The 26913-nt window shown below is 41.9% G+C and overlaps 1 protein-coding gene across 1 annotated transcript in view; it reads left to right on the top strand.

Moving 5' to 3' along the window:
• Positions 1-26913, top strand: part of SPAG17 (sperm associated antigen 17) — a 219757-nt gene that overhangs the window by 41966 nt on the left and 150878 nt on the right. Inside the window, 2 exon segments of the mRNA XM_065887534.1 lie at positions 13044-13175; positions 26281-26467. Coding sequence (XP_065743606.1) covers positions 13044-13175; positions 26281-26467 — 319 coding nt within the window.

Below are 26913 nucleotides of genomic sequence, written 5' to 3'. Positions count from 1 at the left end.
TATGCGAGATCCCAGCCACAGTGACAGGGATCGGGGGTGTCTTCAGGAAAGTCCAGGAACACACCTTCTCAACAAGCATCCAGGCACTCCCAAGCCTGCACTTGGAGAGATGCAGCCACACCTATGTCCACATGCTGCTCACGGGGCCGGGAGAGGGGCCATCTTCCCCAAAGGTGAACTCTCCATCTGCACCCTGGCTCCCCCTCGCCACCACCCAGAACAGGACAATGGCCCCACTTATTCTCCTCCTCCCGTTCTCCATGGCCCAGTGTTCATCCATCCATCCATTCTTTCACTTTTGAGCACTTGTGCCAGGCACTGCTCTCAGAGCTGGGGAAGCAGAAGTACCATTGAAGGCCCTTGACTTTAGGATATTTACATTCTCCAATCTGTTGAGTTCTGCCAAAGTAACAGTGATCTGAGAAGGGCCAGAGAATGTTCATGCTTTGCTCATTCCCCTGCTCTTCAAGGCAGATGGTACTACTGCCTGCCTGCCCACTTCTTTGTCTATAGCCTCTGAGCAAATCAGAATGCCTCTGATCAACATATATGCCTCTAGCGCTAGGAGCAAATGACAGTCAAACAAAGCTGGAGGGGGAGGGTACAGAGTGTAAGCCCTGAAATACACATTCAAGGGTTTTGAGGTTTGCCATGCATTACCAAGACATCTAGGAAAGGCTGGGGGGTTTGCTGCCTAAGAACAGTCACTGAAGATAAATGAAATGCCAGGACTCAGAAGGAGACCTCTATACATCTGATCATGTCTCTAACCTGCTTAAAAACTCTGTGCCTCCTTATCACTTTCAAGATAAAATCCAAATTCCTTTAGTATGTTATTTGAGCAGCTGGTGGCCTCACCCCCTAATTCTCTCCCCTCCCCGTCCCCCCACCTGCCACTCTTGGCCCCACCCCCACCCCTCGAGTGCTTTCAGTCACTCTCAGTTTCTGGAATACACCCCTCTTCTATGGGCTAGAAAGACTGGGGAAAGCAAAGCAAGGGATAAAGTCAGACTAACGACACTATCCCCTTAGCTCTGACAGTCTCAAAATGGTTCGCCTTGAGAACTTGCTATCTTAGGGTGACCAACTGTCCTGGGTGCCAGGAACTTTCAGTTTTAGCACTGAAAGTACCAAGCCCTGGGAAAACACTCGGTTAGTCATCCTAGGGTCAATATGTAAGTGACCTTTGCCCCAGTTCTTAAACTCAAGGGTATTTAAGAATCTCTAGAATGCTTGTTGAAACTTTATGCTCCTAGAACCTCACCTCCAGAGATTGATTTGGTGGTTCTGGGGGTAGATCCCAGGTAATCTGTATCTTTAACTAGGGTCCCAGGGATTATGGGGCAGGTGGTCCACAGGGCACACAGAGAAACACTTATGGGAAACTAGGCAGCATCTGTCTGCTCACAAAGGGCTCTCCCAGTAGCCAGCCAGGAGACATCAATGCCCTGTATGCTTCCTCTATGAGTCTAAGAGATTAGGAGAGGACACGGGAAACTTAACAAACAAGCCTCTATATGGGACAGGTTTGGCATCGATTGAAAGTTAGGAGGCAGCAATAGCCTTGAAGAATACTGTCCACAACCAAGCTAGAGAAACACTACAGCTTTTTTGTAATCGCAAAGGAGTAGAGTTTTGAGGGGGAAAGAGGAGAGAGTTGACACACTGAATACATTCTTTGCCCAGCAGGACATTAGCAGAAATCCCACTCCAGGCTGTCCTCTGAAATGAGCAGCTTGGTAACTCTATATTTTAGAAAGATAGATACAAAAAATTAAGCCATATAAACGCACATTACTAATAACAAGGGAGGCAGGGGTGCTGATAAGATGTGAGTTAAATATGTTAGTGTGAAAGGCCACCAAAGAAACCCGAAAGCAGTGGCTCTCAAACCTGAGTACATCAGGATCCCCTGAGAGCTTGTTAAAACACAGACTGCTGGGCCCACCCCCAGAGCCTCAGATGCAGCAGGTCTGGGCCGAGCCCAAGATTTCGCATAACTAACAAGTTCCCAGGTGATGCTAATGCTGCTGACCTGAAAGACACATAATCACTGTATTTTTTTTTAAAAAGTCTCTATTAGTTTGAAGGCATGAATCTCACCATATCGATACCAGCTTGGTCACCTTACTTCTAAGTTCACAAGAAAAAAATTAAAACTGGCTTAAACAAAAGGGAGTGTACTGGCTTGTATAACTAGAAGTCTAGACAGGTTTTGGGGTCAGCTTAGCCCACAGGCTCCAGCCCCACTTCCTGCATCTGTGAGGAATGACCCTTCCTCCATCTGTGTGGCGGCTCCAGCTTCCTATGGTGGTGGGATGGCTGCAGCCTCTTCCGAAAGCATCAGGACTGAGGAAATGGGATCCGGCAACCCCAGGAGACCACTCCTCACATCTCACTGGTCTGAACTAGGTCACAAGCTCATCCTGAACCAATCCTGGACCAGGGAGGTTAGGATTATTTCTCGTGCAAAGGGATCCACCCCTGGAGCTGCGAGCCCCCAGAGGCACACAAGCCAATTGGGAGAGGGGTGAACGCCTAAAACATGTCAGATTCTCCCAGAAAGGAAGGAAGGTGTGGGTGGGCACCCAGCAACTTCCAGTCTAGGAAGTGGAATGTGGAATCTAACTAAATGGCAAATGACTCACCTAGTGGTCTGGCATTGGGGTGCAGGAAGTTCAGGGACCAGCCGTACTCAGATATCTAGGCCAGTCAGTGACTAGCAGGGTATCAGTCACTGGACTCAGACTGAGGCAGGATTTTAGGGGAATGGTCTAGGATCGAAGGAGAAGACGACTAGGAAAGGAAGGTGGATGCCAGCCTGAGTTTCTAAGACATGATTCAGGCCTGGGGACAAGAGACAGATGAAGTACAGGAGAGGTAACTTTTTACCTTTACCCTTTGAGGCTTCTTCTCGGCTGGGTCCAAGAATTAAATTGACATTGGACAGATGGACAGGAGAAAAGCATGCAAATTTGCATACGTTTTACCTGACACAGGAGCCCTCGTAAGGAAATGAAACCCCACTCCCAAAGAAATGGCAAGAACTATGGGCCTTTATATTGGGTTGAACAGAGAGAGGCAGTGTGAAAGAGTAGGTAGACTATGTGGGGAGGCTAAAAGAAGTTAAGAATTATTTTAGCAAGGTCTTCGTGTATAGAATTCTCTGTCAACTTCTGGTCCTCAGTGACGATGATGTTAATTTCCTTCTGGTACAGGGAGGACATCTTTCACATGGAAGCTTTTATCTCCTGTTTTCGTGAAGAAAAAGGGAGATTAGAATGCCCTTCTTGCATCTGCCGTTTTTCAAGTGCCTTTAGTTCAGAATAATCCTTATGCCAAAGTGGCACATTCTGCCACCTTTCAGAGCTATTTTAGGATCTGAGGGGTCTCAGGAAAAGAAAGAAGCACAGCTCTCTAGAGTGGAGGCACCAGGTAAAGACAGAACTAGTAAGAGAGTCAAGAGTATTTAAACATAAAAAAAAAAAAAGCTACAAAGCTACAAAGCTCTACATCCCTCCAGCTAAGATAGGGACTGGGTATATAGACTGGGGAGGGGCTGGGATACTAGATGGGAGCCTGGTAGCTCCATTTCAGGGGTGAAAAGGCTTCTGTGAGGCCACCGAATATGGTGATGCAGAGTAGGACCTTGGAACTAGGTGCCCTGAGTTCAGATCCCACAGCTAGTACTTACTTGTGATCACCAGGCCTCAGTTTCTTTATCTATAAAATGAGGTGATGAGTCTCTACCTCGGAGGGAAGGTGAGAGTTAAATGAGGTAGACTATCTAAAGTGCAATCCTTAGATTAGTTTAGTGCCACTGTTGGAACAGTCCGTATCTGGCACATAGTGTGTGCTATGTAGCCGCTTATGTGTTACTTATTTAGCCTGAGAACCTACTGCTACTTGCAGTCTACTCCTAGACCTTTGTGATGGTAGCTATGAATATTGGAAAACGCCCAGCTTCAAGTCAAACAAGAAATAACTCCAAAAGCTATTTTAAATTTATTGAATGACATATGCATCGATTCTATGCGGGGTTGGAGACAGATGAATCACATCAGGATCAGCCTTTCCAAGCTCCTAGAGATTACAAACCCTGCACACAAATAATTCCAAAACAAGAGAGCCAGCTCCCTTAGGGAAGATTCAAAAAAGTCGTAGGGTTGTTCAGTTGTAGCTTTCATGACAAGCTGAAAGAACCAAGAATGACTTCAGAGGGGTGGGGGCATCTTGGGACTGAGGAAAAGAGCTTGATCTAAAATTAAAAAAGGATTACCATGATAATAGAATCATATGCTACTAATATACACCTAAAGCTAATATATATCTGAACTTCCTATATCATCCTTTCCCATATTATCACATTCAGCTTCATGTGCCTTTATTTTGTGGGTATACAAAAACCCACACAAAAAGGAAAGCTTTAGGGACTTCCCTGTTGGCGCAGTGGTTAAGAATCCGCCTGCCAGTGCAGGGAACATGGGTTCAATCCCCGGTCCAGGAAGATCCCACATTCCATGGAGCAACTAAGCCTGTGTGCCACAACTACTGAGCCTCCGCTCTTGAGCCCACGAGTCACAACTACTGAGCCTGCCCACCACAAGTCCTGAAGCCCGCGCATCCAGAGCCCGAGCTCTGCAACAAGAGAAGCCACGGCAGAGAAGCCCACGCACCGCAATGAAGAGTAGCCCCCGCTCGCACAACTAGAGAAAGCCCACGCACAGCAACAAAGGCCCAATGCAGCCAAAAACAAATAAATAAAGAATAAATAAATTTAAATTAAAAAAAAAAAAAAGGAAAGCTTTGCTTTTTCCTTCTTTGGAAGAGTAAGTCCAACAAACGTTTCTAAGATAAGTCCTGTGCTTTTTGACATGAGCATACTAGATGTTCAAAATGCACCTCTCCCTTGGGAAATTCATCACATTTCAAATTATACATGTCTCTTAAAGCATAGATCTGTTCTACCTTCTATGTATTTGTTATTGCTGCTTCTGAAACTTCCTTACGGCCCCAAAGAGGTCTTAATCCCTGTCAAATGTTATTATGTTACCGACTTTTATATAGTCTTGAAAGGGGTTGTTTATTTAGTTTCAGTGACTCCTTGTTACTGCCAAATATTATTTCATTTCAGCCCAGATGTAAGGGGTCCAATGACTGGAATTATTTCACAGTCCTGACATTGTCGAGAGATGGATACCAGTTTAATTATGGACAGCTGAAAATGATCCAGGAGTCACCTGCTATGGATATTTATCATCATTATGAACTTCTCACCAAGCTGTGGTCTGAGCCCTTTCATAACGTTCCATTTGCGTTAGACAGACAGGATGACCTACATGGAACCCAGATCTTCTGTCACCTTGAAATTTATGTAGGGACAGCTTCATATTGCTTGATTATTTTCTTTTCCTCTGCTCAAAGTGAGAAAATATGTTGCAGTCATTCCTATTCTTTTTCTTTCCTCCTGTCTCTCTCCATTGCCTTCTCTCCCTGCTACCCTGCTCCTTCCAGCTGTGTTTCCAATTATGCCTCATTGGAAATTATTCATTACTTAAAGAATGTGAACTGGATAGACTAGACACATAAAGGATCAAGCAACGCAATGACTGCAATGTAGTTGGCACCCAGTAAATGCAGGAGGAATGAAGGAGGGAAGAGAGTGGAGGGAACAGGAAGGGAGGCTGAGGAGTTGCCGAACACTCAGATCATTACTCTGTCTCATTTTAGAAGAAATTAAGAATAACAGACTTCCTCCTCTCCCCCTCCCAGAATACACTGCACCATAACAGAATCTGTTTTACACCTTTTCTTTTTATCTCTGCTTTCCCTAAATGCGTCTTGATCTGTCCTTGTCAGAGCAGAGAAAGGGTTCAATGAAAGGAAAAACCAGATTACCACCAGCTGATAATAAATTAAGGTTCCCCTTCTGCCTGCCCAAATGCACATCTCTCCATTACTTTTTTCTTTCCCCCAACCTGAGCTGAAAGGTCTTCAAGAATTCCGGTCCCGCCCTGGATGTAAGAATTCCAGTCCTGCCCTGGATGTAAGCATGGCAACAGTAAGAGCTCACTTTAGTGAGGGTTTACTGTGCATAGATCATTCACCATGCTAAGTCTTTTCATGTGTTTCTTCATGCAGTGCTTGATAACAGTCTTGTGAGATCAGCACTATTCATATTCTCTTCCTGTACATCAGTGGTTCTCAACCAGGGACAGTTTTGTCCCCCAGGGGAATTTGGCAATGTCTGGAGATACCTTTGGTTGTCACAGTGGGGTAGCCAGGGATGTGCTAAAAACATCCTCTAGTGCATGCAAAAACCTCCTGCAATAAAGAATTAGCTGGCTCAAAATGTCAATAGTACCACTGTTGAGAAACCCTGCTGTAGTTTAAAAAGCTGAAGTTTAAAGGAGTTGATAACTTTCCCAAGGCCACCCAGTGGTATTTGAGAAGACTGGAATACAAACGCAGCCTGTGCTTCTGCTTTATGCTGCCCATGAGTAGTTACGGCTTCAGCAGCTGGGTCATCATCCCTTGTACCAGAGGACCTAAAATTCCCAACAGGAATCTTTTCCTATGAGGGCATCTCCATTTAAGTGGCCCTTTTCAGTCACTTGAAATCACCTGCTCATCCATCCTTTTCATCAAATATGCAGAATCAGTCCCATCTAAAGCAGCCGTTGACTCTAAACATTGAAAACTTTGTGAAACACACACACACACACACACACACACACACACACACACTGGGGCAATACTTCCTCTGACTTTGTCATTTTATAAGCAGATATAGCATATAAAAGACAAAAGCAGAGTGCATAAGCAACAAACTTTGAAGATGGCCTATATAGTTACAGTTTATTTTGATGAATAAATTATACATATTTAACTGACATGTGTTTAATGATAAACATAAGCACTTGTGTTCTGCAGAATAATTAGCTAAAAATGGTAAGCAGCAGTATTACTTTTAAGGTGTCAATCAAAAATATTAGTATTCTTCTCTTTTTATTAATTCTTCAGTATCTGCAATCTCAGGTTTGCCAATGTTTTGAGAAACTGAGTATCTTTTAATAATCTTAATCATTCCCAAAGGCAGCTACCAAAACACACATACTTTTGTGCAGACATGCACACACAGGCACATGCATGCACACAGACCCACGAGTCTGTGCACAGTCCCGTGGTCACACACAGTCACACACCACATATCCACACACACTTGGACACAGTCACACACAGACAAGTCCCAGGTCTTACTCCCCAGAGCAGCTTCCTTTGCCTTTACTCCTCCCTCACAATACAGAGCTGCTGTCTCACCGGTTTTCTGCCCCACCTACCCACTCACCCTCTCTGATGCTTCTCCTTTGACCGTAATCTGAAGGGTATTTCCATTTTCCCTTCAGAGCCCTTCCTCTGAATGACCTAGCCCTGGTGTATAAAGAGCAACTTCAGGCAGTGAAACTTGAGGGTGGATGCATGAGAAACTAGTCATGGCCGCAAGACTGCTGTCACACTGCAGCCTCCCAGTGCCACAAAGGTGAAACCGTATTTATCTTCAGAGCCAGCCTTAGGCATTGCAAGCTTTCAGGTTAGAGGGAATAGCTACCTCCCATCCTAAATTCTCAGATGCCACATCTGTTACTTCTTGCTTGAAATTCTATCATCAGTTGCTAGTCCCTTTCATTCTATAAATAAGGGATAAAATTTTATAATACAGCTTAGTCACTGGTATGAGTAAAATTCATTCAAAGTGAGTTACCAAGTTAAATCTTTTCTATTTTAGCGGCAGGAGGGATTTAGAAAGCAAAAAGGCACTCTATATCTTTCTGAATTTTGCCTTGGACCAGCCCTGTTTATCCTCACCTGTACAAGGGCACATTTCTTAAAATGACCAGGAATAAATGTCTTAGCCTGAAAGTCACAGATTTCCATTACCTTTCACTGTGTAATATCTGAGTGCACCATTACTATTTTATAAGGCATGTAAGCATTTCCTACATTAATAAACTTTGCCAAGGATGGTGCCAAATAGGATATCTTTCCTTTCAGTTTTGGCATAAAATCTAAGGGACAAAGTGATGGGATGATTAAACAAACATTATTTAATTTAATTAATTAATTTATTTATTTATTGCTGCGTTGCACGGGCCTCTCACTGTCGTGGCCTCTCCCGTCGCGGAGCACAGGCTCTGGACGCGCAGGCTCAGCGGCCATGGCTCACGGGCCCAGCCGCTCCGCGGCATGTGGTATCTTCCAGGACCGGGTCACGAACCCACGTCCCCTGCATCAGCAGGCGGACTCTCAACCACTGCGCCACCAGGGGAGCCCCGTTATTTTATTTTATATATTGAAGTATAGTTGATTTACAGTATTGTGTTAGTTTCAGGTGTACAGCAGAGTGATTCAGTTATATATATACACAAACCACTTGACGATATGAAAGTGTGATACTATTTGTATTAAAATATAAAAAGATATAAGTATATGTCTATATATGCATAGGAAATTACATAAGGATACACAAGAACTGGTTAATGGAATGCAGGAGATTGGGGAAGCATTTTCTTTTCATTGTACGTCCTTCTGGTACTGCTTGCACTTTTTACCATGATGAGGAACTATTGCACTTGGTCATATATTAAGGAAATGAGAGAAACAAAAGAATGTGGTACCAAATGAATGAATGAATGAATGAATGAAGAAACAAAGCGAATTAGATCTGCATGTCAAAAACCTGTTTGCTCCGCCCTGGGCTAGTTTGGACTGAGCCAAGTTTATGGATTCTGCTCCTATTTGCTGAGGTCTTTATATATCCAAACCAATCCTAAGTCATTGACCCAAGAATAATGGGTTAAATGTGAAATCATATCTTACGCATTTTTGCAGCTACTGTAACAAATACCATGGACCCTCAAGGAGGGCCCTGAAACCACAAGACTTTTAGGAAAAAATGGTGACTATATTTGGAGTCCCTGGAGGAAAAGCCTTTCCTCATCCCATCCCTCTCCCTTCATCCTTCCCTTTTCTGCCTCACATAACCACACATTTCCCTCTCCTCCACCACCTCTTTTCCCTGGTTTGTTCCAGGCAAGAGAAATGCAGATCCAAAATCTTTACCCTTCCTCAGAACTCACCTGGATTGAACGTGTAGCAAGTTACGCAACTTAGGTCAAGCTGTTCCTTGTGCCTTGTTGTAAGCACACCAGGGAAGCCTGGCAGCAGACCTGCAGACCTCATGGAAGTCCTATCTATCTATCTATCTATATCTATCTATCTATCATCTATCTATTTATGTATCATGTATACACATACATATATGTATGCATATGTGTTTATATGTCTGTATGTATACATGCATTTGTGCACACACATACATTTTGTTTTCATGGGAATCTGTGGAGCAGTTCTAAGTGTTTGTCCCAACCGATGCCGTGCTTACTACTAATGTGGGGAGGATCCACGGAGAGGATGGAAGACGGGAAGGGAGGGCACTAGTGTCTGTGGGGGGACCTGATCCCCAGGCAAGGAAAGAATTTGGCTCATTTGGTGTACTTTTGTTGGATCAGATCATTAGGTAGTAAATATGACATACGTCTTTGAATCAGGTCAGTGATAAAGAGAGAAATGTTTTTATTTCTTAGTGTGCTCAGAATCACAGACTTCCTAACGGACAAAGGGCATCCGCCCTCAAGATAAGATCCTTACAATCGTGTCTTCCTGCCTCAACTGCACTCTTGGACGCTAAATTTCGTCCTACACCAGTCTTTCCCAGGACCAAGCACCTCGGGTAGCTTGGCCTGGATGTCCCCCCAGCCCTGGCAGGCCCCGAGGCCTGGCCTGAATAGGTCCAGGAGACACGTACAGGCCTTGTCTGGGAACAGTTTTTCTCCATTTAGTAAGTCTCATTTGCCCATAAGACGCATTTTTTAAGTTTCTGACTCATGCCAGGCTCATTTATTTGGTATTTTGGCTTGATGAGTACCTAGGTTTTAACCCACGTAGGGCTGTTTTTCTGCCTAGTTCTGGAAACTTCGGGGTTTGTCTAATTACTCCTCAACCCTGATCAGCTCACGGCTCCCTTTTTCTCTTGTATCCCTCATCCTCCCAAGACCTACTGCCCTTGTCGGCCTGCCTCCCCAGCACACAGACACACACAGAGACACACAGATGCACAGACACACAGACACACAGAGACACACAGAGACACACACACATGGACTAGATACTGGACAAGTAACCCTTACAATGCTGGGAGGTTGAAGATTTGATTATTATCTCAGTTAATACGAGTAAGGCAAGGGAAGGGAAGCCTTAAAATCTGTGTCTTCTGCACATGTTTTTTCCTTCCCTCAAAGACTTACCCTTCAAACAAAGGCCCTCTAAGGATTTGTTTTTCATCTGAGACCAAACTACTGGCTCTTGATTGGCTGGAAGTGTGAACTATGGGGTGTGAGAAGAAAGACTTTTCGGTAGAAATTCACTTATAGACATTTTTCTTTTTCTGCCTCTCCTGGAGATGACCCACATTCCATAAAAATTTTCAGTCTAAGATGTTTTTCAGCAGAGACTTTCATTTACATTAATTATCCTAAGGATTCGCATTACCATTCCCTTTGGGAGAAGCACAGACAGAAAATGGCATGCCTGGGAGTCAAACCTCCTCCTCTGAGCAACCTCCTCTGGGAAGGACAAGCATGCCGGTTTCTGCCATTGCCAACAGTGCCACGTGCAGTGCTGTGCCCTTCTCCGGGAGTGTGGGCATCGGCACTGGGTCTGCCTCCGACTGGGTCACCCTGGGCTGCTCAGGGAGGAGGGAGCATCCTCCGGGCTCGCCCCACCACTGCTCTTCCTGGCTCTGTGTCCATGAGATCATGGGTGCCCAGCCATTCCTAATCTCGCCATTTCACAGTAGGGTATCATTCTTATTTTGAGGCTGTGCCAGATTTTTGTTTTAAACCCAGCTCTCTACAGACAGTTTTCGACTGACCAGAAATAACATTTATGGCCCGCAAAACACCTTTCTCTTGGGACATTTTGTTGTGCTTTGAGTACATTTTAACACAGTGAGGTAACATTTGTAGCCTAATAGGGACATGGGGATAGAAAACAACTCCGGAGACATCCCATCCATCACCGTGACACCAGGCAGGCTTCACCCACACCACCCAAGACATAGGTAAATATCCTGTTTTCACAGGTCTTCGGGAAAAGAGACCCAGTCCAGTGTTGACTTCCCTTCAACATTGTCATTATATTTGTATCACAGGGAAACGCCCCATCCTAGACTGCTATGAGCTTCAAAACTCAAAGCTGTATATTTTGAACCAGATGTCACAGAGAAGCCTGATAGTCGGCACACTGTTTAGCTGGTATTGAAAAATAACATTTCAAACCAAATACATCTACCCTTTGAGGCTGGACCCAATCGGACAGCTTTCATTTTATGTGTGACTGTCCGTCCCCTTAGGATTCCCTTCTCTCTTGAGTCTGGTCATCATTAAGTGGTGAGATTCCACAGGTGTATCCTTATGTTTTCCAGCTCCCAGAAATCACAGCCATCATGTCCCTTTTCCTAAATCGTGTTAGCAGGAGCAGAACTGCCATAAAAAGCAAAGAGCTCTGTTTCATGGAGGGTGTTTGCTTAGACACATGCAAAGCTTTCTGACATTTGGTTTGTTCCTTTGGTTTTTGGAAACAGCAGCTTTAAAGGAGTCCTTTCCCTGGCTTTCCCCTCCTGCATTGCAATGCAGGAAACCCCAATGTGGTCTTGAGGCGGTCCGATTACATTTTGGCATATGATAATCCACAGGGCCATCTGCAGTTAGAAGCAAAATAGCCATCTCCCTTTCTTTCAGCTATTTCCCTTGGCAAAGTGAAAAGTCATAAGGAACCGGATTGGTCAGGAAAGCCCTGACCAAGGGCTTGTATGAACCTCAGACAAGACGCAGCCCGATGAGATGCGGTGTGCGCCATCATTATCTGAGACGGAGGCTGTGAAATTGACACCATATGCGCCTGGAGGAGTAATTGCACCAAGGGGGGAGAAAAGCAACATGTCAGGACATTTTAGTAACACCTAATTCATCCCGAGGTTATAAATAAACCTGATGCTTGCTTGAAAACAAAAGTGGAAAAACACTTTGACTAGATTACTTTTGTGACAGAGCTTCCGGCTGAGGTGAACTTTATTAGGGAGACAACGTGAAGAAAGAGAAATACATAACAACTTTTTATGGTATATTTTACATGATTTTATTTTTTATTTTTTTGCAGTAAATAAAGTGGTTATAGGGCTCCAAGGAAAAGGGCCCAGATGTTAGACAGTTGTGTGAAATTTAGAGGAAACAAGCTGTAAAAAATGCAGTTATAAAACAGGCTGTCAGTGCCACACATCTGGACAATACAGCTGTATGTTCCTAGTGGCTGTCGTCACCCAAAGAAAACTCAATAACCTTATTTCACCCCAATTAGGCTGCATACCAACAGGATAAACCTTAAATTGCAAGGGGTGGGAGTAGGGGAGCAGCATTCACTCGGCGCCTCTGTGTCAAACAGCTTTTATCTTTCATTTGAATTTGGTCACCAAGAAATGAAAGACTGCTAACATAGCCATTTCCATTTTTATAAAACCCTATTTAATTTATAGCGTCGTAAGAAGTCAGGGTTTGACAGTTTGGACTATTGGCTGTGCCAAACAACAGACTTTCTGTAGCAGGAAACTGACCTACCGGTCATCCTAACACAGAGCTCCACCTGTCTTTCCTCCACCCATGTTTGGGAGTCTGAGTCTAGCACCATCATGGGAAGCACTTATTGGAAAAAGTTCATTTTCAGACAACCCAATCTACTTAGAGTAGAGGGTAAATGCCTCTCTTTATGGCATTGGGGCATTTTTCCCTAATTTTTTTGGCCCGCAATGAGGCACCTTTGTGGCAAGACAAATATTACAAAACTCAAAATACCATTTCATCTTTTCATCACTGACAGACATGCCAAAGGTTATAAAATGCCACTTTCCTAATAATCGTGTTTCTTCACAGGTTTTAACGGCAGCAAAAGCAATTATGGACAGCGGAGAGAAATTCACCTTACCACTGATAGGGAAACTCTTGAAATTTCAGCTTCTCCAGGTTAAACTGAAGGACCAACAGCGACGGGAAAACGAGAAGAAGGTACTGGGAGGGAGATGGTGGGTTTTCTAAAGACAGCAAGGAGTGAGTGAACTGCAGCCAGGTTCTCTGGGGCACTTCCTCTCTCCGTAAGCCTGCCACGAAGTGTTACGTAGCACATTTAACTGTTGCCTCAACTTTTTAGGGAAAAGCCTATCCAAAGCGCTGTTGGAGGAATTACATTTTCTCAAAGACAAACCCATTAAAAATAAGTTCTCCTATGCAGAAATGTGACAGTATCCCAGGGCATGTGGCTGAGGTTGTTTTTATGGTAGTCTATTTGTATGTTAGGAACAAATTAGGGAACCAAAGGAGAGACACAGAGTCAGGAGAAGTAAATATAAAAAGGTGAGAAAACCCCACAAAGTCGGGGTCTAGCTATTTTAAATATTTTACATGATATTCAATAGGAGTACCTATTAAAATAATGGGCTACATCTGCATCTTCCTAATAATCTAAATATTTCAGCAGCGCTCCGTTACTTCTACTCCTATATTATATACCTGCTTATTTCTTCATGCGTAGACTTTTCATTTGATTTGCCTATGGAAATCAATCTGTGAGCTTTCCAAAGATTTGTATTTTTCATCTGAAAAAATATTTTAAAATAGTTTTAGCAAAGTGATGCTAGTTTCAAATCCATTTGCTCTTTAACCTTAGTCAAAATGAGAGATGTTTTTCTTATTTTCCAAATCACGCTGAAATATTTTTGGAAAGCCAAATGCTTCTGTATGTACATGTGTAATGTGTATGTGTGCATGTGTATGTACGAAGTGGGTGTATAAGTAAATTGTTTCTTTATGCCTCTAAGTGGGAGAGGCAAAACCAAGTCATGGAAGAAGAAAGAGAAAAGTGAACATGTTCCAATAATACCTACTTCCCCTTTGTTAAGACCCCCCCAAATCTGGCTTTCCTATTTGAATTGAACTCTTGACAGGGTGACTGTAGAAAAACATAATAATGCCACCTTAAATTTGTAATATAGGGCTGTATGTTTTTCAAAGAGATTCTGCATTTAGCATCTTACTAGGGTGGTGTATATTGTCCCCAGAAAAATTCTACATATTTGAAAACAGTTGATGGTATAGTTTTCCTTCTATATGAAGCTCTTTCCAACGTGTACAGGAGGTTCGTACCTTAAAAAATACTCAGGGACGTTAAGACTTGGCAGAAGAAAAATTGGAAAATTTGAAACTAGTATAGAAATATCGTTTCTTGTCTTTTTAAAATTCCAGTGTCACATGGGAATGTGAATTACAAAAAGTAGACTGTTAAGTCCTGCAAAAATTCTTGCACCTTCTGTTTGCTTTGTGCTTTCCCACAGCACCTACAAATATACATAACACATTAAGAGTGTCAATTTCCTTGTTTGCCACCTGTTTTAAGTCTTGGTAATTGTTTGTAATAGGAGTAGGTTTTAGATTTCAGTTAACAAATTTTAAGTAACAATAAATGCAATATCCTGGCCACCCAGGAAACGTTTTTAAAACTAACAGTATAAAGATATTTCTGCACTGTGATTTTGCTCAACATTTTTTTTTGAAATGTGAACAGTATAAGAAGACAGTTATGAGATCCTGAAGATACAGAAATAATCTTTATTTGTTGAAAATTCAAGAGTCTTAAGGAATTGGGAGTTGAATTTTAGATTTATAAAAATAAAGAAGTAATAGATGCATAAGAGGACTCTTTGAGCAATTAAGAGCCAGCAATTACATAATCTAATTTGATGTCTTCATTAGATTGGGTTCCCGAAACACCAGCCCCAAATCTCTGAGTTACAACCACACGAGTCAGTACTAAATAATTGATGAAAACTGATTGGAAGGGAGAGCTCTCCAGAAAAATATTCTAGGTAAAGGCAAGACTAAGGGAGTTGTTGGAGGGATGATGTAATCTATGTTCATTTCAACAGCACTGCCCAGCAGGTCATTTGGAACAACAGAGGTTAATGCTTGTCAGCCAGGGAGTTTAGCAGAAAGCAAAATAAGTATAAAGTATGTAAAACTGACACCACGCTGTGGTTTAGAAAATGGAAAAAAAGGAAAGAGGACTTTACCCAATTTCTTCCTCTTTCTGAACCCCGGGTGAGATTCTGAGATTCCTGCAAGGGGAGTGACTGTCTCTTCGGCTTTTTAACATCAACATGAGGTATATGTGGTTGCTTTCTCTCAAATACTAGTTATATGTTTACATCTGTACAACCCAGAGTGTTTTGTATCTTCTATGTTGAATTTTTGGAATTGAATTTTTAAAAATGAATGGTTGAAAAATATCCATAGCAGTAATTACAGAAAATACTAGGGAGACAGGACAAAAACTACTAATATGAGTACGTCCCTGTCCTTTTAACCCAGTGGAAAAAAATGTAATGTATACTACATATTTGATTCTGTTTTTTTTTTAAACTTGCTTTTTAAATTAATTAGTTTATTTATTTATTTTTGGGTGTGTCGGGTCTTCGTTTCTGTGTGAGGGCTTTCTCTAGTTGCGGCAAGCGGGGGCCACTCCTCATTGCGGTGCACGGGCCTCTCACTATCGCAGCCTCTCTTGTTGTGGAGCACAGGCTCCAGATGCGCAGGCTCAGTAGTTGTGGCTCATGGGCCCAGTTGCCTCACGGCATGTGGGATCTTCCCAGGCTCGAATCCGTGTCCCCTGCATTGGCAGGCAGATTCTCAACCACTGCGCCACCATGGAAGCCCCTTGATTCTGTTTTAACCATCAAAACTTTTCTTAATAATATAGTTACAATAGCCACATACAGTGAAAATAGCATTATTTTAGATTCCACTAATTTTAATAATTTATAACACTTTAGTCCGGGCTATGCTTAACATTGCATTTGCTTTGTCCATGAAGAAAGTTTACTGGGTAATTAATATTATAAAAAATAACACAAGGAAGATATTTCTTAGAAGTACAGTTTAGAGGCCTTTAGCATATAAATTTCTGAGAGGCAAATCCCTGCCTCTAATTGTAATAAGTTGAATATATTTCAAAACTTTTATATATTCAGAAACATCTTGTTGATTACTTCCAAATATACATATAATGAAGAAAATACACTTTATTTCTAGAAATGTATTTCAGAACTTCTGAATATGATTTTTTCATATAATTAATCCCAAATTAGATTTTATTATATCTTAAAATCGGAATAAGAGAGTGTTTTGTTTAGAAATAAGTTTTCCTTGTGCACATCATTATCTCAACATTTATTCTGCATTTTTAGTTATATCATTATCAATTTGTTGTTAATTCATTAACTTAACAAACATTTAGAGAAACAATGTATTGGGCACATATATTTTCATAAGGTTCATTATAATTTTAAAACAAATTGCTGACCATGTTTTAATTTAGTCATTATCTGAATATTAGTATTTTTCACATTTTTACTTCTTTTTAACTCCAACTTTTATGTTATATATTAATTATAAACATTTTTAAAAACCAAAACACTTCATTGTGAATCAAAATATTTAAAATATATTGAGAAATCAGCTAAAAGAAAACATTTAATCATCAAAAAATTAAAAGTGGCTATAATACAAGCAAAATTAACCCATTTAAATAATCAACCAAACTAAATCTAGTCTGTGCCGTTGAGTTCAGAACATTTGGATAGGTTTTTTTAGGAAAAGATCCAAATATATTCTAACTGTGCTTTTAATTTGTGAATTCAAATAACCAGTCCATATTTTCTTGGAGATTTTTAGCATATCTTTTATATAAAAGCAGAACAGTTCTTTCTCTTTCTGGCTTATCTACTTAGCACAAGTTGCCTTATTTTTCAATGTCCTAGAATTGAATAGATGGAAGACAGGCAGTAAAGAATATGGACAGATGGTACTGGTAAACTTTTCTTAAAACATCTCAAAATTAAAAGCACCTAAATTTGACCAGATATCATGATGAAGCCCAAACAACCGAGAGCCTGCTCCAAAGGACCGACAAAGAGAAATTAGGGTAAATTTCACAGACGTTTTCCAGCTTACTCCAGTTAAAACCCCGAAACACTGGAAACCGGCCAATGTAATGCCATTTTGTATGTGTGTTTTGTTTTAAAAGAAAAGCCATAGGGACATACCAGGAAATTACAGGCTGGTTAGTTTTGATTCAGTTGTGGTTAAAATCTTCAGAAACTATTCTAAGAAATCAAACAGAGGAAGAGCAGAAACTCAGTTTAGAGGGACCCGTGTGGTTTCAGGAAAGGAATAACTTGCCTCACTAACTAGATGGAATTCTTTGAGGCTGGATTATCGAAATGAGGATACTACCAACAAAACTGTTGGATCTGAAGAGCTACAAAATTCAACAATTCAGGGTAAATTATAAATGATTCCCTGGCTGGCTTATCTGTAAACTAGAGCAGTGCTTTCCTAATTGGGATGCTATTAATTAATGAAACCTTTTTACAGACTTCAGGAAAAATGTAAAGAAATGCACACATTTAAAATAGAGCAGTATTTTGAAATACAAATAGCTACAGTTACAGCAGCTAATAATAGTAATTAGCTACCATTATTGACTGCTTGCCACTATACTAAGCTCTTTACATATGTTTTAACATTTAATGCTTTAAATGACTTTATGAGTTACAGAGTATTATTCTCGATTTGCAGATGGGGAAACTGAGGGTGTGAAAAGTAACTTTCCCAAGGCTAAATAGCTACTCAGGATTTAAATCCAGAGCTGTCAGACTCTAAGATTATGTTCTTAACCACTGTACATACCCCTTCTGAGTGTGTCTCAATAATTACGCAAAACAGCACTCTTGGCTCACAATCAGTAGAGAACTTCCCAGGGATGCTTCTTTGAAGGAGCAAATGGCTTTGCTCAGTGGGATCTACCAACTCGTGTAATTCCATGTTGCATAAAACATCCTGAGGTTAAGCGGGGCGGGGACTGGTCAGAGAAAGGAACAAAGTCCACCAAAGACAAAGGGCACTGAGCTAACCAACCACCAATTCCCGAGGGAATCCTGACTTCTTATCCAGTCTCAACCCCCTGCCCAGAAATGAGCTGGTCTCTGGGGGAATCTCTTAGAAAGAGACTTCCTGGGATTATTTCAAACATCCTTAGCCCTTCTCTCTGCCCTTCTGGATGTTGAAGTTGGATAGCATTGGCTGATCCGGTGCTAAAACCTCTAAATCACATAGGATCGTGCAGGAGACAGACATCAGGTAGACATCAGACCCACCCCCTCACCACCACCACACACAGACAGGGCCATGTTCTGAGTCTGTGGATGAAGAATTGCACCCTGAAGATGGCAGTGTGGCACCCCAGGACTTTGTGAAATCTTTACATTGCATCATTTGGTCGAGTGAACCCAGTATATTCGTTTGCTTACGTTTTCTACACCTCAGCCACTCTCTAGAAAAGCAAGCTCCTAACTCAGTCCCATGCATTATATTTTCTATTTGGCAGGTAAGCAGGGAGGGGAAAGAAAGAGAAAATATAGAAAAGGAAAATCAAAATGTTCATAATGCCATAACCGTATTATAACGAATGTTAGCATTTTGGTACATTTCCTTTGTTTCTGTGGATTTGTTTCTTTACATAGCTGTAATCATTGTAAAAAGAAATTTTAATCCAGTTTTTTTCAATTAAAATATACCATAATTTTTTCTCATTATCACAGCATCCACATCTATCATTGTTTTTGGCTAGGTGACATTCTATTGACTACCATACTTTTCTTAAAGTTCCTTTGTTGTTGAACATTTCCGTCATTTCTGTGTTGTTTCATAATAAACAATGTGATGAACAACCTTACTGTATACACTTCTTCATATTTTGGATAATTTCCTTAGCATACGTTTATAGAAATGGATTAATTGGGCCCCCAAATGTTCCCACAACCTTTTCTTTCCAAAATAGGTTCTGGAACCATTTAGACCCAGTTCTCCATTAAAAAAGATAACAAATGACCCCCTGTTCAAATTAACTTTATATTAGCTTATTAAAGATGGAGGAGTTTCATGAAAACAAATCTCTTTAATATTGTTTAATCTATTGTCTCTCAAACTTACTTGACACCATACATTTCTTTCAGTCCATCTATTGTCCTCTCATCATCTGTGACCAATAGATTGTTTATGAGATAGAGTGATATCTTGAAAGAGGACTGAGTAGCACTCAGAAGATAGACCCTGTTTCTCAGAAGTCACATAATAGTGGAGTGACTTAGTCATTTAACTGCTGTGACATCTTTTCTTATCTATATCCTTAATAATATTATTGTGGGAATCTTATGATAGAACACATATGAAACACAAAGTTATACACAACACAAAGTTCTACATATGTAGATGTGCTATTATCTATAAAAGTTAAGAGGAAGCATAGGTATTTACCACTGGTTCCGCTGACTTTTACCATTTACTTCCCTTTCACTGTGAAGAACAACAGAATGACTACCCATCGAGGTATTTGAATTTTGGTATTAAGAAGTAATTTAGAAATAAAATACAGTCTAAAATATTTTTGAAGCATCAAATAACTAGGTTGCCCAATTCCAGAGAGGGAGAATTTTGTATTTTTCCCTTTAAGAGGTGAGAATAACAAGATGAAGGGTTCTAGGTAGGTGTCACGTAATACTCAAGTAAGTGTGTGAAACCCTAATACATTTTTGTTTGTTGCTAAGACAAGAGCCCCACATCTGCTATGTAGCTTAACTGGTAAGAAATCTCCATGCCTACCCAAAGCCTTCCCACAGGAGGAGGAGGCATCCAGATGCTTTTGGTACACAGTGCATTTTAAAGAAAATGTACTCTGCTATGAACTTGACTCTCCCTTCATATGCTGGGGAGCATGTGTTCCCCAAACACGGTAGAAAGAGGGGCCTGTTAGATACACACCTCCTCATTTTTTATCTTGAATTGGCAAGAGTTCCCTCTGAGTTCTTTCAGTTGTAAGTAGATGACCCTAAATGGGAACATGCATGTTATGCTACCCAAAAGCAAGAAAGGCAAAAGAGGTTGGTGTTGAACAAATTTTAGCTTATGATTTAAGAGGGGGGCTCAGCAAACCTGGTTCACTTCTCCCCACTCCCACCCTCAAATCCCAAGACGTAAACCCATAGAGGGGAGGGGCTTATTCAGAATGGGAGAGAAGAGAGGGAAAGGGAAGGAGATAGGAGGTGATTTTCCTGCAATTGGGGCTTAGTAGAAAAGGATGGACCTTTTGACCAGAGTAGAATTCTACGGGGCCAAGTAGTCAACGATTGTTCAGAAGCAGAGGAACAAAGGGACTGTCCTGGTTCAGCTCAGGTATGGAGGTTGGGAGATACAGACTGGATACAGGAGAGGAGGAGGGAGACCACCACTAGAGTCAGGCACAGGGGAGTAGTGGGGACTGGGTAGGGCAAAGAACATGTTCAGAAATGTACCAAGGACTTCTCTGCCTGCCCCTGGCACCCAGGAGGACCCAGGTGCTTCCATTTGCTTCTGTTCTCTACCATTTAGGGTCTCTGCACACCAGGAAATCACATATATAGTCGCTATGAGAAATACTTTACATAGCAATACTTCTTGATGTGCTACCAATTAAACATACATCCACTGTTAAATGGAAAATGCAGAACACTAGGTTATATGGAGACAACAATAACGATTACGTTAAAATGACGCCTGAACATAATTTGAAAGAATGCATTGTAATGGCCTCTTCACTCATCTTCTCTGGATGGTGGAATTGTGATTTTTGTAAGTTCTTTTTTTTTTTCCAATTTTTCAATAATGATTATCTTTAGAATTTAAAAACATACCTAAAGAAGTAAATCAGGATTTAGAAGTACTTCTTAAATGCTTTTGTGAAAGGAGGGAGATCAATATTGCTAATTTCCGTGTTACTGGAGTTTAAAAGATGCTTGTCTGAGCTTCCCTGGTGGTGCAGTGGTTGAGAGTCTGCCTGCCGATGCAGGGGACGCGGGTTCGTGCCCTGGTCCGGGAGGATCCCACATGCCGCGGAGCGGCTGGGGTCCGTGAGCCATGGCTGCTGAGTCTGCGCTGTCCAGAGCCTGTGCTCCGCAACGGGAGAGGCCACAACAGTGAGAGGCCCGCGTACCGCAAGAAAAAAAAAAAAAAAAGATGCTTGTCTCCAGGGTACCAAGTTTGGCCTTGCTAAGGGAATGCAAAGGCAAAAAGAAAGAGAGGGAAAGAGGGCACTGAGCAGAAAGAGGAGCTGAGGGAAGTGAAGCACACGGAGAAACAGAAGAGCATTCAGCTAGTATTATTCAGCCCTTGGAAAGATGGAGTAGAGAGAGGGCAGACAAGCATGGAGAAGGTTGCAAGGACATCAAAGGCTGAGGCTACAGGAGAACCATGGAAACAAAATGAGTTTGAGGTTTGGAGTCACACCAACTTGTGTCTCTACCACAGCTGTGTGCTTGTGAGGGAAACTGTGGGTCTTAATTTATACAACGGGAATAATTACCCATTTGGCATGTTGCTTTGTGACAACAAATTAAAGATGATGATGTCTAGAAAGCATGTATCATACTGTATAGCTGTGTCTCTGCTAAGTTACCACTTGCTTTGAAATTTTGGTTGTGATCAGCCTTGCTTTCTCTAGGATCCTGAGAAAACTTACAGGAGAAAGGGCTCAGGGAGTTGCTTACCTTGTAGAACCCAATCTTTGCTAGAGAGACTCCAAAGGAATGAGAGTTGTGTGTCTGCACAGGTCCTACACCCCACCTAGGAGAGCCTCCAGGGCCAGAGGGCCCTTTTACTGCCTTCCTGGGACACAAATGTCCACGGCAGTCAGGAAGTGTTTTTTGGAATAATGGAATATGAATGCATGTATAAAGTTGAATGAAATGAATGAAGGTGAACTTTAGAATAATTTAATCTAAAACAGTTTCTTCTTTTCAGTTCTAAAGATCACCCTGCGATTTTATTTCAAATGATAGCTGTAGAAGTTTCTGGCAAATTTTTTTTGGCCAAGTTGGGACTTCTCTGTGGTGAGTCTAGCTGTCCACCTCACAGCTGCACCGGTGTTTTTCCCTCTAGTGGACTCACCTTGATCCAAGGTGTGGCTGGGAGAGCGCCTACTTTCATGAGTCTTACCAGTACCTCCGAGTTGATTGGAGTCAGGGGCACTGATTTGGGCTCTGGTTTCATTTTCAATGAACAATCTCAAAATTTCCAATAAGCTCTCCACATTGGCAGAGTTTTCTACCATCTTTCTTCAGTAAGCTTGCTCTCCCACTTTCTGAGATGACTCACATTATCTTCTCTAGTCAAACCTCCTACCTCATACCTGCCCATCTTGAGTTGATAACCTTGCCTCATCCTTCACTTGAAAACATTGCAACATTCCCCCAACATGATCAAGACCTCTCTGTTTCTTGCACCTACACCCAGCCAGTCATCCCCTCTTTGCTCCTTTCCTTAAACTGAGAAATTGCCTTTCTTCCTATCAAAGTCCAGTTATTGACACATTCTCTTCATCTTATCCCATCTTTTCTCCTCAAGGACTTTAGTCTCCCCCATGTTTTCAATGTCCCCCTCTCTGCTGGATCATTCCATCAGCCTGCAAACACAATATCTCCTGACTTGACTTACATACGTACATAGCTTGACGTTATACTCCCCTTCTGCCCGCTCATCCACTGAACAATCTCAGATCCCCCAGTTCCCCTTTACAAGCAAACGTCTTTTTTTTTTCTTTAAAGGCTGTTCTCTTTTTCTTTTTTTTTAATGCATTTACATTAGTTTTGTTTTTTACTTTTTTATTGAAGTATAGTTCATTTACAATGTTGTGTTAATCTCTGCTATACAGCAAAGTGATTCAGTTATACATACATATATGCATTTTTTTAATATTCTTTTCCAAGATGGTTTATCAAAAGATATTGATTCTAGTTCCCTGTGCTATACAGTAGGACCTTGTTGTTTATCCACTCTCTATATAATAGCTCACCTCTGCTAACCCCAAACTCCCACTCCCTCCCTCTCCCACCCCCTCCCCCTTGGCAACAGCAAGTCTGTTCTCTATGTCCATGAGTCTGTTTCTGTTTCATAGATAGGTTCATTTGTGCCATATTTTAGATTCCACATATAAGTGATATCATATGGTATTTGTCTTTCTCTTTCTGACTTACATTACTTAGTATGATAATCTCTAGGTCCATCCATACTGCAAATGGCATTATTTCGTTCTTTCTTGTGGCTGAGTAGTATTCCACTGTATATGTGCACCACATCTTCTTTATCCATTCATCTGTTGATGGACATTTAGGTTGTTTCCATGTCTTGGCTATTGTGCATGGTGCTCACAAGGAAGCTTCTTGAAACCATTGTCCACACAAGTGGTCACCCAACTGGTCCTGCCTCTGTGTTCACTACCTCCACACTCCACCATAGCTGCTCCCATAATGTCGCCTATAACTACCCATACTTTTCAGTCCCTTGGTTCTCTAGCTGCATACTCTGTAATTTTTCCTACCTTCTAAGTCATTTCTCTCTTTTACCCACATCCCCTCCTATACCCAGTTGGTAAGTATTGGAGTCTCCAGCATGATCCCAGGTTCAATTCTCATATTTGTTGAGACCTCTTTCCCCAGGGGGTCTTATCTCTTCCCGTGCAGTTAACTACTATCTCTATGTTACCCACACCTGAATTTGTAACTCCAGCCACATCTCTCTTCTGAGAGGAGAACATGTGTATTCAGTTGTCTCCTTGTCATCTCAGGAGCATCTCGGATTTAACAAGATCTTTCTGAATAGTCTGCCCACCTTAAGTAAAAATTATTTCTCACTCCAGTGCTTCTGTCTCTGTGAGTGGCGCCATTAACCAACTTGTTATTCAAACTAAATCCAGAGCATTATCGTTGTTGCCTCCTCCTTCATTCCTTGTCTCTAATCTTTCAACCCCTGTACTTTCAACATCCACAATATATCTTAAATCCATCTACGTTTCTCCACTCTACCAACACTTTAAACTGAGTTACTGTTAGGTCTTATCTGAACTATTGCTAGAGTTTCCTTACTGGTCTTCTGGTTTCCTATCTTGCAAAATCACAGTAGTCCTCCATTTAAACCCTTTATGGTCTTTCCAATGCATTTTTAATAAAATATAAACTTGTGAACCAGCCCCCACCAAAGCGCTGGATGACCTGGCCCGTGCCCTACCTTCCCCGCCTCATCCTGGCCACTCTCTCCCTTGCCCACTATTCTCCTGCTATACTCACCTCCTTTCAGTTCCTTGCGCATACCCGTCTCCTTTATAACTCAGGGCCTCTGGCACACACTTCACCTTTCCCCTGCTTCTCACATGGATGCTTCTCATCCTTCAGGTCTTCACTCAAATGTCACTCCCTCAGAGGCCTTCCATCACCAGCTTACTAGTGAGTGGTGAATTGTGTGTCTATCACTACATTGGGTTTTATCCTTCATAAAATTCATGAAAATCGTCAGTCATGCTTTTGTTTCTCTGTTCATGTGCTTTTTTCTCTTTCTTCCCCAGTAGAGTAGGAGCTCAAGGGAATAGAGTCCAACCCTATTTTTTTTCACATCGTTCTTGGAGTATAATTACTTTACAATGTTGTGTTAGTTTCTGCTGTATAACAAAGTGAATCAGCTCTATGTATACATATGTCCCCATATCCCCTCCCTCTTGAGCCTCCCTCCCACCCTCCCTACTCCACCCCTCTAGGTGGTCACAAAACACCGAACTGATCTCCCTGTGCTATGCAGCTGCTTCCCAATGCCATCCATTTTACATTTGGTAATGTATATATGTCAATGCTACTGTCTCACTTCGTCCCAGCTTCCCCTTTCCCCCCTGTGTCCTCAAGTCCGTTCTCTACGTCTGCGTCTTTATTCCTGCCCTGCCACTAGGTTCATCAGTACCATTTTTGTAGATTCCATATATATGCATTAGCACATGCCAACCCTTTTTATGGGCCAATTTGTATCTGGCGCAGAGAGAAACACTAGGGCTTTTCATACCTCCGTACTGTACCTTGTGCTTTCCTTGCTGCCTCTATCCAAGGCTATTAGTGACATCTGCAGCCTCCACTGATATTTCCCTCTGTTGAGGAGCAGGTGGTGGGGAGGTCGAGTTTCCCCACCACTGGAGCCACAGGTGCCAGGCAGGCACGGAGGGTCCATGGGCACCTCTGATGCTTCCTCTGGGTGCTACAGCTAAACTGGGTTTGGGACTTCCCTGGCAGTCCAGTGGTTAAGACCCCACGCTTCTACTGCAGGGGGCGTGGGTTCGATCCCTGGTCGAGGAACGGGGATCCCACATGCCACGAGGAGGGGTGAAAAAGATTAAAAAGAAACCCAAAACTGGGTTCTCTGGAACCATCAACACCCAGAAGCCACGTAGAGGAGGCAGACGCTCCTCTCCCCTCCTGTGCTACCTTCTGTTAGCTTGGTGCCAAAGCAATATATCTTCTACTTTCCTTGTCTCTAACGTCTTAGGACTGAGTTCTTCAAATTTGGTTTCACGACCTCAGGAAAATACAGAACCCCCAGTGTTGCTACAGTAATTTAGTTTAGTAATTTTTGTGCCCAATTTTGTTGAACATGGGAAAAATAAATAACATAAGCATATTCTGGATCTTCTGTATGGTCCAGTACTACCACGTCATTTCAATGAACTCAACCTATGTGTATTCATAACACATGAATGGAAGGTGTAATTACATTATGACGCAATGTACAAAGGTTTTGGCAATTGTTTGAAAAGAAAACCTTTGTTAGACCCAGATAGAGACCCCAGGGTTAGGCTACTTGATAAACCTAAGTCCCGGCCATCACAATGTACTCAGAATCCACCACTCTCCCTGCCAGCCACTAACTGAGTTTGTTTATTAGGCCAAGGGCGGGGGGGGGCTCCTTTAAGATGAATTCCCTTCCAGAAAGATGTGTGTGTGTGTGACAGTCTCCTAGCATCCACCCCTCTAGTCTTTGTGTTTGATGTGCCTTCTCACAGCTTAGGCTCAACCTGGAATCTCCGCTATCCTGGCTTGAAGAATGAATCAGGGAGTAAAGGAGTGAGTGAATGAAATAAAGATTTAATTTACCTGACAGTAGAAAAGCCATTGCCTGCTCACTGTATGGTTTAATCAGAAGTATTCTGTCTTTCCAGGTGATAGAAGACAGATTTAAGGTAGAAAAGGATAAAGGGAAAGCAAAATCTCTCAAGGAGAAAAAGTCCTCAATTGCCACGGTTGCCAAAGGAAAGGGAAAGGACCAGCCGGAGGCAAACACAGCAGTAAAAAAGACCACCCAGTTAGTAAGAAGGGGAGAAGAGGATCACACCAAACATTACATTGGTCAGTAAGATGCTCCTTTCACTTCTTGCCTGATGACCTACAAACTTGAAAAATCATTCCAACCACTATGCTTAATCTTCCCCAGCCTTTTCACCTTTTTAAAAGCATAAATCCTATACTCCCCATGACACCCTAATAGAAAAATATTTCTATTTGCAATTCATTTTTGTTTTCAGCCAATATTTCTTTAGCATGTGTCTTGCTATAGGCACATTTTCATAGTGCAGATAAAAGATGAATTAACTAGCTGACTGTGCCACCGAGGAGCTTACTATCCTGTTGGGAACATTTGAGAAAATCAGAAACACTTATAAGGCAAAGTAAAAAGTGATTATTGTCACGAGTGTAATACAGTGGTAATAAAATCAGACCTGTTAATTTGTGACTCAGAGCACGTAGCTTCCTGACCTCAGCTTCTCCCACTATCTGTCCTAGACAGAACAACC

This window comes from Phocoena phocoena, chromosome 1, assembly GCF_963924675.1.
Source record: "Phocoena phocoena chromosome 1, mPhoPho1.1, whole genome shotgun sequence".
NCBI classification, from domain to species: Eukaryota; Metazoa; Chordata; class Mammalia; order Artiodactyla; family Phocoenidae; genus Phocoena; species Phocoena phocoena.
The sequence above is the reverse complement of the archived record's forward strand: the minus strand, read 5'-3'. Positions and strand labels throughout refer to the sequence as shown.